We start from the raw sequence: 12774 nt of genomic DNA on the forward strand, positions 1-12774 counted from the left end.
TTAACAACAGACAAAGTTTGAGCTATATGAACATTGCAATTTCCAGAAGTCAAGGCTTCAAGCGTTTGGTCAGTCATTTGTGTGTGCCGATGTCTTCTAAGAGGGTTTACGGTAGTTATTTATTAATTTACTCTTATCAAACTTGCCGTTAACCTCGCAGCCCATAGTCGTTTCAGGAGCCTTCATTCCCGTCAGTTTGCCATTAGGCTGCATCCCAGTGTCATGAAACACACACCTAGACAGGCAAGTAAATATTCAAGATGTGGGTGTTACTCTATACCCACGTGTTCAAACTATTTATGTCATGTAACGCAGAGCAGAAGCTCGCGCTTTCATGATAGCGTTTGCTTCACAGCGCAGGAGGACGGTGAAAACACAAGACGGACTGCATGATTCTGCTCTTATTATTCCACGCCTGAAAGTTAACTGAAAGGTTAGTACATGTGTCGTGTACAGTATTTTTAATCGCCCGAAGAGACAGATTGTTTGTTGCTTGAAGTACTGTAACAGCTGGAAAGCTGGCTGTCTGATCTTTCCTACTGCCGCGGCCGTTGTGTGAAATCTATCATTCTTTCTCCTAACACTGTAGAGTAACTTTTAGGTTAAATCCTGCTGGTGCAAGAAGATCGTCCTGCCAAAGGTTACAACGTGCTTTGCCTTATTTCATTGAAACTTCGGGTATCACACTTAAGGTGCAGTCTGAAATCATCTACGGCCAGTTCAGCTGGCTTACTTAGATCCACGTCTACAGCGCGGATTCAGATCTACAGGGATTCTCGGTGTTATAGCATCTGAAGCCTAAAATAAATTATGTGAGTGCGTTTTTAAACAGATGCAAAATGCAATGTGGGCAATGTACTCATGTGATAGCATAGAGCAGCGTTTCCCAAACCTTTCCTGGAGGACCCCTTGTCCTGCATGTTGTAGATCTCTCCCTGCTCCAACACAGCTGATTCAAATGATCAGTTTGTTATTAAGCGGCTTCAGGAGTACATAACGAGTCGATCATTTAAATCAGCTGTGTTGGAGCAGGGAGACCTCTAAAACATGCAGTACAAGGGGTCCTCCAGGAAAGTTTTGGGAAACGCTGCTCTATACTATTACATGAGTACATTGCCCACATTGCATTTTGCATCTGTTTCAAAACGCACTCACATAATGGTATAGAGGTTATGCATTGACGTCACTTTTCCGCCGGAATACGCCCCCTCAGTCGGACTGAGTGGGAAAACATCCTGCAACATAGCTGCCTTTAGTGGGGGAAACTGCGAAAGCGGGAGAAAAACAAACGATTATGCGCTTAAAGGCACTTGGACTCGACAGTGATCCTTACAACTTACCAAAGAACCAGTGGTCCATGGACACTGACATGTCACCAGGAATCAGGTTTCCTGACATTTATGTGTAGCCTACCTGATTTCGACGCCGGGGAGACAGCCTACACGAAGCAAAGCCTGAAAGCATACAAAAGCCGGACATTCTAAACGCTTAACGTGGCTTAATGTTCCAAAACTGCGATCAATGATCGCCAAATTTCTCTCGGACATCTATTGTCAGAAATACTTCCTCCTGTCAAAAAATCAAACCCGAAATCCTAGGAGTATGGTCGTTATCTCACGTTAAGCGTGTTCCTCTCCATTGACGCCCATTATAAGGAAAAAGCTTAACGTGGTTTAATATCCCAAAACAGCGATCAGTGATCACCAAATTTGTCTGACATCGTCATAAACACTGTCTCCTATCAAAAAAGCAGAACTCTCCATTGACGCCCATTCAGTACCGTAACGCAAACACGCGAGGCCCCCCCGCAGCTAACCCTGAGTGGGCCCCTTTCCTGCAGCGTACAGATGAACTGATAACGAGAGACAGGCATGAATGACAGGCAGAAAGTGCATGATAACGTGATCGACTTGTGTAGCGGAATCGTAGTGTCGTTTCATTTTCCAAGTGACTCTGTTTTCAGCCTGTGGTGATGTCACTGAGTGGTAGCCTACTGATTCGAATTTGCCGTAAAGTATCAATTGGACCAAAAGTCTCTGACGTAAGAAAACTATGGGCCAGCAAAGATTTTTTTTAATTATCTGTTTTATATTAACTCCAATATTGGCTCTAAAATTAAAGACAACATCATGATGTGCACCCTATGTAATTGTAATAAAAAATATAAACTTAAAAAAAAAAAAATCTTATCATAATATTGGGTCGACAGGCAGGGGTGGGGCCCGTTTGGACTGCGATCAACTAACACAAAAGCAAAACTGAGAGGACAGCCCTTAACGTAACGTCGGCCTAACAATCATATTGCTTGGATTTTAGTTTTTTGATGGGAGATGGTGTTTATGACATGTGAGATGTCAGACAAATTTGGTCATCATTGGACGCTATTTTGAACATTAAGCCACGTTAAGCATTTTCCTTATAATGGGCGTCAATGGAGAGGAAAACGCTTAACGTAAGATAACGTCCATACTCATAGGATTTCGGTTTTGATTTTTTTTTTTTTGACAGGTGAAAGTGTTTGACAAGAGATGTCCGAGAGAAATTTGGTCATCATTGATCGCTGGAACATTAAGACACGTTAAAAAACGTTTCACGTAGGCCTAAGCGTTTTAGAATGTCCGCAAAAGCGGGATTTGTTGGCGAAATTAAAGTGACAAGGACACCAATGGATATTCTGGTTGTATGTGGACAGGTTTGCACTTTTTAAAAAAAAAAAAAAAAAATTATTACAACTTTTATTTGGAAAACTGTAAGCTACACGTCACGGTGCCTGTATTCCAGTTGTTTCTGCGCATTGCTTCTCTTTTCTTTAGCTTTCGGCAGTCTGTAAAAAGATAGCTACGATTTCTTGTTGAATCTATTTGTACAATCAATCGCACAACAGCTCTTTCCCATTTTACCTGTGTTTTTGTGTGAGTGTGTTTTCGCGGCATTCAAGCTTAACGCTAACGCTGCCACTCAGTGGGTGTAACGCGCGGTGACTTCGTCTACTGTGACATCACGTGCATAACTTCTATATCTGTTACTGCAATCAGATAAAAAACAAAAAAAGCTTAGTCATACCGGTGAGTCGCACGTGTAGTAGGCTTGTTCATGTAGATAAACCTATATGTTAATGTACATAAACACACAAATAAAAAATGCTGGCAGGCAGTGGTTGTTGCAGTTAGCCCATCAGCGCACCAGTGTCCATGTTTCTACAGACAAATAGCATGAAATAAGATAAGATGATAACTTGAGTTCTTGAGAACTGGAGAAAGGGGGTTTTGCAGGTACACCTAACGGCAAGCATGGCTATCAGCCAACTATATTAAAAAATGTGTAAAGCTTTTTACATTTACATGAATGCAAAGACATTTGCAGTTAGCATGAATCACGATTCATTATCAAAAACTGCACACAAATACATTCATATTAACATATACACTGAGACTGTTGTGTAATATATTGTCACTAAGACACATGTTTGATACCTATGTTATGGAAACATTATACATCATACATTGTTGATAACAGCAGAAGCTCTGTATTCATATTCAGGAATTTCTTCAAATCAAATGATACAGTATATCCTTAGCTAGCAATTGTACATTTAGAATACGCTGTCACATTCTCATTGGTACATTTGTACAGAATATATAAGCCAAAAAGGCTTTACACATGGCTTGCAATTTCAGGCAATACAGCACCTAAAAAACAGACATCTGCCACATTTCTTATAAATTACAGCTAACCATGTAACAACCAAAAGTTGAAAAAATGTACTATTGCCAGATTATGACACTGATGGCCTGCCAAAAGCCAATAAACAAACAAATGTAAGAAATGTTGAATATCATTGATTGGAAATAGTGCTTGTTTTTACATTACATTACATTACATCATTTAGCAGATGCTCTTACCTAAAGCGACTTACAAATAAGTGCATCACAATGCTAAGAGTAGTTATCGCCAAGTATTACAAGAGGTCAGTAAGATACAAAGTTAAGTGCTAGGCTAGTGTACAGTGGCTTTTTTTATAATGAAAATAGCACTCGATAGGATAGATAGACATAGATAGGCAGGAACAGCCTGAACAGATGAATTTTAAGTTTTTTTCTTGAAGGTGTCCAGGGAGTCTGTTGTCCGAATCTCTTTTTGTGAGGTAATGTCAGATTGTTTAGTGTAACAGTTGGCTTCATTTTTATTCCAGTAATGTAAAATTTTAATTTAAAGAAAATGTCCTTTTTGTGCATATGAGGATCTTAACTTGGTGTTTTTGAGCACAGAAATGTTTTGAAGCAATACAATAAACAAATGAGGCACATATAAATACAGTTGCCTTCTCTTTCTGTACATGTCACTTGTACATGATACTTTACTCGAAATGCCCACAGGCCAAATAAAACAAGCGCGGGATTGGATTATGTGGTCTGGGTATATGTAGAGTGCTCTGTGTGCACGGAACGGTATGAGTATCGGCATATATACATTGACTGTTTTACCTCTCAATGTGCCTGACACAGTTGATTTAGCAGCAGGTTCAGCTGGTTAAGCAGAATGGGTCTTTAGAGCAAACTTTTTCTTTCTTCTTTCCTGTTATGAAGCTTAATCTGGTCCCAGATATGTGTCCTTGGCTGTCTGGGCTCTTGAGGACTAAACCACATATTGTTAGAGGGAGGCCTGCCTCAGAATGACCCAGGAGGGTGGAAGGTGTGCAACTGACCTTATATTTGTTGCTGTGATGCAGTGTAGAGTGCAGTCAGATCTTATCTATTTCCTAAATTAAGTGTATATGTCTAGGGAGACATGGCTTCTTTCTCTCTCTGAGTGATTTATGAAATTGTCAGGACCTTGGAGACTGGCTTTAACTGGGTGGGAGGTAGGGGGTTGGGGGAAGTTGCTGAGGGTAATAGTGACAGGGTACTGGTTTGGACGGAAGGGTCTTCACCTTATATGCCAGATGTTTGAGGTTGTGATGTTTTGACTTTCTTCCTTTTGACTCTCTTCCTCTTTCCTAGTGCTTGCGTCAAGCATGTCTGTACTTGAGTACATGTTAAGGATGACAATTTATAGATGCTACGTACTATGCTACCTGTCATGTATGAAGTGATAATCACCCCTAATATAGGCTCCTGTAAGAGTTTGAAAAGTGCAGGACTAGCCCACATTCCCCTATCATCCAGAGGATGGTGTGCACATTGCCTTGCACTGTAATGCAGTAACGCAGTTTGTCTTTACACATTCACTGTGATAATTCTTTAAAAGAATGGTTTATCGGATAGGACAAGTGGTGACAATGTGATTCAGTAAAGCTACCAGAGCTAACCCGCTGCATATTGAATTTCCTTGACATGGGTGAAATGCTTGAATAATCCTGTGTTTTGAATCATCTTAAATATGTGTGCTATGAATTGCTGCCATATATTAATGTTATTTCTTTTTTCAGTGTTGAAGTTTGAGGAACCCTAGTAAAAGCTGATTCTTTTCAGTTAGAATTATACTTTCCACCAATAGTTTTTTTTACCAACTCTGAATAAATATTGACAAATGTTAATTTCTCTTTAATAAGTAGTGTTTTTATTTGGGAAAGAGCTTGCCTGGGAAGAAAACATAGATGTTTATAAGAAATGAAGTTTAGGACTCTTGAAATCTAAGGTAATCATGCAGCTAAAAGGACATCTCCTTAGAAGGAAGCCGATAAGGTCATGATGCAGCATTTCTCATAAATATGTATTTTGCCAGAAAACTAGAATGCTCCCAACTGCAGTCTTAAATCTTAGTGTATGCTGGAACCAGGAAACTGGGGGAGAGAAGGAGATGCAGCTGGTTATTTTCTGTTTTGCTGTGCCCTGAGTTCCTGGAATCCTTGGATTCCTTTGATTCCCAGGATACAGGGCCTCCATCTCTCTGGGTACCACTCTGAGTGGAACAGTGACTGTCACTCCCTAAAACAGGAAATCTAATAAAAGACTGCATTTTTAGGTAATGGACCACTGTAAATCAGGCATGTACGTCACACAGAGCCAGATTATGGTTAAGGATGTGAAATATGAGATGATAAGGCATTTGATAAGGCATTTTAGAACTTCACAAGGGAAGAGCAATCACACTTGTCTTGAATATCAGTTTCTAGGGGCTTGTGAAAACAGTCTGATAAGATATGCACATTTCCGCTTGTTGCTGTGGATAGTAGCATGCTGTGTATACAGACCTGTCAGATGTCCATAAAGAGAATGTTTTCTGCAGCACCATTTTGAAATAACAGTTGGCATGAAATGTATTTCAGAAATCCTTTGGAACAGTAATCATGAAAGGCCAAAGTAGTCATCCTTAGTTTCTTATTTTGTCTCATGATTGAAACAGTTGCTTATATTCAGAACCACTGTGCTCACATTTTTTAAAAACTGAAGGTGTTTTTTGCATGAGAATTGCTTTTAGTAAGATGTATTATTAGCAACCTACCAAACACCCTTATACTGACAGTGTACAATGGCTATATAAACATATTGGGCCTTTTTTCACGTAGAGGACCATAGAAGTGGGCCCTCTTGCAGTTGTTAAAAGTGTTTGCAGAAATTCCTTTCTTCTTCACAAAAACTGACATATTTGTTGCTATAATGTTGTGTTATCTTTGTTGTTAGACTTAGATATATATAAATCACGAGGTTTTCTCACTGACTTGCATGTTATTGTGTAGTATATCATAGGGTGGGTGGCAAGTATCCAACAGGGGAAAGTGCAAATATGTTTTATTATAAAAAGTATACCTTATTCTGAAGGTGTTTCGCTCTTGAAAAGAGTTTACTGAAACATATTTATTTCAATATGCATACTCCTTTGTAAACACATAAATGTATAAAGCGGGTACAATGAAAAATGAAGATGGAGAGCCATTTGGTACAGAGTAGATTATGTGCAGATTCTACAAAAGGAGCTTTGTCTTCTTGTTCAACTTTATGACCAGCCATAAGTGTGCAGGCACATTGCAGCCACCTCTTATCCTAGTAATTAAACAAGAACAAACATAATAGACCTTTTAGCCTCATGGACTTGTAAACATTCCTTCAAAGTGGAAGAACTATAGAAATCCCTTCCTTGTTCAGTTGAGTTAAAAACTGACATTTTACAGAAATCCATTTAATTGTTTCTTAATCATCCTGAAGTAAGAATTTAACAACAATAAAAACACCATGACAATACTAAGTGTACTGTTTTCCAGGTGAGTTTTACTGCTTTTCCAGTTTACAGCATGGTGAAGTAGAGCCTGCCTTTTTCCCCATTATCCTTTAATATACAAATATTTAAATTATATATCAGTACATTTTTCTAAGCACTTCCACACTTTCTGTGTTGTCATTTCTTTGTTTTTATTCTCCACAACTTATTGGGTGTGATGTATTTTAAAAAACACCATCCATATCTCTACTATCTGTAACTGCTGTAATCCTATATGTTGAGAAACAAAAATACTTGTTAATCACTACTACTGGGTAGCAAGCGGGGTGGTTAACTCACTAGCTAAATGGCTAGCAACCTAACTTGTTAATGAGGCTAAAATCATTTGAGCTTGCTAGCTAACTACCCAGCTAGCTGGAAAATTGCATTTATTTTTAGGCAGCTAGATTTCTAGCTATCTGTCTGTTTAGCTAGCTCACTAGTGAGTTACTTAACCTGCCAGGTAATTAATAAGGTAGTCAGCCAGTTTTTTTTTTTTTTTTTTTTTTTGGTAAATTTTGATAAATTGTAGAATTTCTTTTTTCAGGGAGTGGAACATGGACAGAAATCACAGATATGCTTTATAATGTTTCTATACTGACAAACTGAAGTTATGGCAACCATGGAAATAAAGTCTGCTGGTACACCTGAGGCTTGATTTGATACTGAATGTACATGGCTTACACCAACAGGGCCATTTAACACTGCAGTGTGTTAGTGAAGTGAAGTGGTTCAGCTTATACCATCTCCAACAGAATATGAAAGCTAATAAAAATGTGGTGTGGAGCAGGATAGTTTTTAGGGTAACCTATTTATTTACATGATCAAATAGCTTGAATGTTGCAGTGAAGCTGCCTTAAAGGAGCATTTATGACTACCCTATGACACTTGATGGATCATGATGGGAGGTCATTCTATAGGATAAGATAAAGCCATGGGAAGTTGAACAATTGGTGTATTTATGCATTATCTCCATCCCTTTTCAGATTACTGTTTTTCAGCATTGCTAGTTAAGAAACTGCCATAATTTCCATATGTTTGTGTCTTACATTTCCATGGATTTATGTAATGAATTTTTTGGAGTTGTTCTTTGTTCGTCACAAGCTATAGCACTGGAATGATAACAGCAAAGTGTCTCTCAAATGCGTTCCCAGATAATATCCTTCTCCTTCTTCTGCTAGTATGAACTTATGTGATGTCACACGGAGTATGGACTCACTCACCCACTTCCCTTACTCACTCTTTACTTACACAGCACAACAGCAATCTGACCCTGGCTACCAAATTAGCCTAACACCCAGCTATGTTTCGTGAGCTAACAAGCAAGTTAGGCAAGCAAGCATAGCTAACTGCAACAGCCCAATTCGCAGAATAACATTACGAACATTAGGTAGCTGAAGTCAATTTTTTTTAGAAAAAGAGAACCATATTAGTTGCTTCATGTGGGTAGTTAGTTTTGAAGTTGCATTACAACATCTTCAACTTGTTACTAGCACTAGCAAGCAAGTGTGCCTATAGTCTCCCCAGAAGAGAGGTCGCAGGGAACAACTTTATTTAGTGTGTTGCACTTTTATGAGGCTAAGCTTGCTAATCTGGTTTTATTGCTATATATTCATTCAACTACATTCAACTTGATTCAGACATTAATATTTAAGAAACACATATACATATTCCTGAGGTTGTATACAGTCAAATACCCTCTCCAACAGGGAAAGCACCACACACACATATGATTATATTTCAATTAATGTAGGCTACTAAGAAATAGCCAAAATGTACAGCATTAGTTATTAATAACATTGCCTAACTAGCTAGCTGGGTAGTTAGCTAGCACTACTGAGGAGCTACTAATGTGGTGAGGGAAGCATTGGTGTTTGCTAGCTATGTACCAAACTTTGCAGCACACTAACATTCCGTCATTATCAGATAGATACAAGAAATTATTGCAGTTAACTTGTTGTATGTACCCATGCAGGCCAGACTAGACTTGTTGTGCAACGAGAAAACCTACTGTAGGCGTCGTGAGAGCCTGTCTGCCACATGTTCACATCGCAGTTGGCACTAATATTTTGATTGCCTCAATCTATCTTCCCAAATCTGCATATACAGGGGGGGCCATGACCAGTGTACATACTTACACTCACTCTCTTGTCATGTTGCTGCATACTTATCTTATGAGAATTTCTGCAGATGCTTGATATTACCTGACAGTCTACATGAAAAGTGTTGTGGCATTAGCTACTCTGGCCATACCTATTATGGCAGCCATGCTTGGTTTAACTCAACTTATGACAGTAAAATGTCTTTAAAAGTATATTTTTCTATTGGGCGTCTGAGTGGATCAGTTGTCAAGGCGCTTGCCTGCAGGTGAGAACCCATATCTTGAGTTGAATCCCAGCAGTGTTGACAGTGAATGGGAGGACTCATCAGCAAAACAAATTGGCTTCATCCTGGCAGGGGAATAGCAGGAGTTTCTTGTCTCTGCTCTAAAGCATCATGTTGTCTGATATTGTATCCAAAAAAGACACAGTACAGCTGTGGAGAAACATGCCTTCTGAATATCTCTCCCTCCCCCTGCAGGATATTGGAGATGGAGCCTGGAAACGCCTCTCTCAACCCTGCCTTGGACAACGTCACAGACTGCCCCTCCATTGACGAGTTCCGCAACCAGGTGTACTCCACCGTCTATTCCATCGTCACCGTATTTGGCTTAGTGGGCAATGGCTTCGCACTCTGCGTCCTGATCCGGACAGCGCGCCAGCGATCATCCTTCCACATTTACATGCTGAACCTGGCGGTGTCGGACCTGCTGTGCGTCAGTACACTGCCGCTACGCGTCATCTACTATGTAAAAAAGGGCCAGTGGGATTACGGCGACTTCCTATGCCGCATCACCTCCTACGCACTATACGTCAACCTCTACTGCAGCATCTTCTTCATGATGGCCATGAGTCTCTCCCGCTTCCTGGCCATCGTTTTCCCGGTGCAAAACCTCAAACTGCTGAGTGAACGCAAGGCGTGTGCTGCCTGCATCTGCATATGGGTGTTCATCTGCTCCACCAGCTCGCCCTTCCTCATGACAGGTGCCTACGTGGACCCCCTCACTAACAAGACAAAATGCTTTGAGCCACCTGAGAGGAAGGGCATACTGCGAAAGCTCATGACGCTCAACTACTTCTCGCTGGTGGTGGGCTTCATCATCCCGTTCCTGGTCATCTTGGTGTGCTATGCAGGAATCATACACACCCTGCTGATGGGCTCCAGTGCCATGAGGAAACAGAAGGGCACCCGCACCAAGGCCATCCGCATGATAGCCGTCGTCATGATTGCATTCCTGGTCAGTTTCATGCCCTACCACATCCAGCGCTCCGTCCACTTGCACTTCATGAGCCGCCAGGACGTCTCCTGCGACGATGTCATCTACATGCAGAAGTCTGTGGTTATCACGCTTTGCCTGGCCGCCTCCAACTCCTGCTTTGACCCCATGCTTTATTTCTTCTCTGGGGAGAACTTCCGACGTAGCATATCCTCTTTCAGCAGAAACTCAATTAACCACAGGGCTACCCTGCGCAACCTGCAGGTGCCTTTGAATGCCCCGCAGGCTCTCCACAATAAGGACAATTTACAGGGCTGTAATGGCTCCCACTCCAACAAGCCATGAGAGGTGCTTGTCCAAAGACCCTGTGACAGAGTGTCTATAACCAAAGGCAATAATGTAATGTAATGTAATATAATGTAATGTAATGCAAGACACAAGAGGGTTGGTTCAAAGAAGTTACTTCTACTGGAGACTCACAAGATGCAAAACAGGCTCGAGCAAGAGTGTATACACACTAACCATGGCAACCCAAGACTAGGGATGCTCCGATCGATCGGCCGCCGATCATCATCGGCCGATATTCACTTGAAATTGTTTGATCTGCGCTCTCCCTGAAGGCCGATGAGAAAAAAAATCAGATGACGCAAAATACATGAGACTTTTGGCAACAATGACTTCTCCCGTCTGGCAGTTTTTTAAGGTGTCCGAAAAAAATAAGAAAATCGCTTTATGCAATGTATGTAACATGGAAATTCCTCACGGTGGAACTCGGGAATGACAGTTTAATACCACCAACCTCATTAGGCATTTTAGAACCCGTCACACGACAGAATACACCGAGTACGAAAGATTAGCCGCGGTCACTCAGTTGACTGTAAGTGAGACGTTTAAACGACAGGAACCCTATAGCAGGGACAGTAAGAGGTGGAAGGAAATATCAGTAAAGATAAAGGAATTCATTGGCCTTGATGAGCAGCCTCTTTCTGTAGTAGAGGACAAGGGGTTCCGACGACTTATAACTTTCTTGGACCCACGCTATGTCCCTCCAGGACGTAAATATTTCACAGACATGTGCCTGCCACAGTTATACCAAACGGTGTATACACACATTGACAGCCTTTTGGAAGACAATGTCACATCGATCAGATTTACAAGTGACATTTGGAGTTCAAGTGCATGTCCCATGTCCATGTTAAGTTTAACAGCGCACTTTATCGATCAAAACTTCAAACAACACAACGTTGCGCTTCATTGTCAAGAATTTTCCGGGTCACACACAGCGGAGGCTTTGGCAGCTGCATTCAGCGGCATGTTCCAATCATGGGGAATTCCAAGAGAAAAAGTCCATGTAATTTTAAGGGATAACGCTAAAAACATGGAAAAGGCCATGAAGGACTCGGATATACTTTGCATGACGCATACGCTCCAGCTTGTTGTGGCTGAGGGAGTACTGTCACAGCGAAGTATTTCAGATATTTTAGCTTCAGGGAGACGCATCATTGGCCATTTTAAACATTCATTGTTAGCATATTCCCGACTCCAAAATATTCTTAATTAGTTCTTAATTATATTTCTACAATACCAGTACTTTTAAGTACAGTTAGTTTTATTTCTGTAAGTGGTGCACAATGCTAGACAATAAATACAACAGTTTAAATGGAGGATTCCCATCCCCCCACCCATCCTGTGATCGGTAATCAGTGATTGGCTCCAAAAACACTGATCAGAGCATCCCTACCCAAGACTGAGCAAAAACATGAGCAAAAGGCAGGGCTTAAATAACAGAGACTCCAGATAAAAATGATAACCAATCAACACAGGTGAAAAACATAGACATAGCAAAATGCAGGAAGTTATGTGGCCATCTGGTGCCCAACCCGGGAAGCAGCAGCTACATTCCTGACAAGTATAAATCTGTTGCTAATTGAAAGGTAACCCTGGAATTGCATATCTCTGTGTTGGAGTTTATACAGTTCTAAAGTTAGAGTTTATACTGGCAGAAGGGGTCTTTTTCCTGCAGCAATGCTTGTGGCCACAGAGGGAAGCCCATTGAAACAATATCAAGTGCTTCATGTCCTGTTTGAGCACACTACTTGTTATCAATAGTCCTCTTAAAATTTTGTATCCTACATGTATCTAGTATTTCTACCCATTTTACTGTAGTGGTTAATATCTAAAGACGTCTTGGATCTAGGTCGAGATTTAAAGACGACCCTGGCAGCCATGTTTATGTACCCTTTCCATGCACATGATATGAA

At 40.8% G+C, this 12774-nt stretch overlaps 1 protein-coding gene across 1 annotated transcript; it reads left to right on the forward strand.

Annotated features, from left to right (window-relative positions):
• Nucleotides 1–344: 344 nt before the first annotated feature.
• LOC118775661 (cysteinyl leukotriene receptor 1-like) lies at nucleotides 345–11817 on the forward strand. The gene is made up of 2 exons (XM_036525680.1): nucleotides 345–433; nucleotides 9778–11817. The coding sequence occupies exon 2, from the start codon at nucleotides 9788–9790 to the stop codon at nucleotides 10856–10858; it is 1071 nt and encodes a 356-aa protein (XP_036381573.1). The 5' UTR covers nucleotides 345–433; nucleotides 9778–9787; the 3' UTR covers nucleotides 10859–11817.
• The last annotated feature ends 957 nt before the right edge of the window (nucleotides 11818–12774 follow it).

This window comes from Megalops cyprinoides, chromosome 3 (genome assembly GCF_013368585.1).
Source record: "Megalops cyprinoides isolate fMegCyp1 chromosome 3, fMegCyp1.pri, whole genome shotgun sequence".
Classification (NCBI taxonomy): domain Eukaryota; kingdom Metazoa; phylum Chordata; class Actinopteri; order Elopiformes; family Megalopidae; genus Megalops; species Megalops cyprinoides.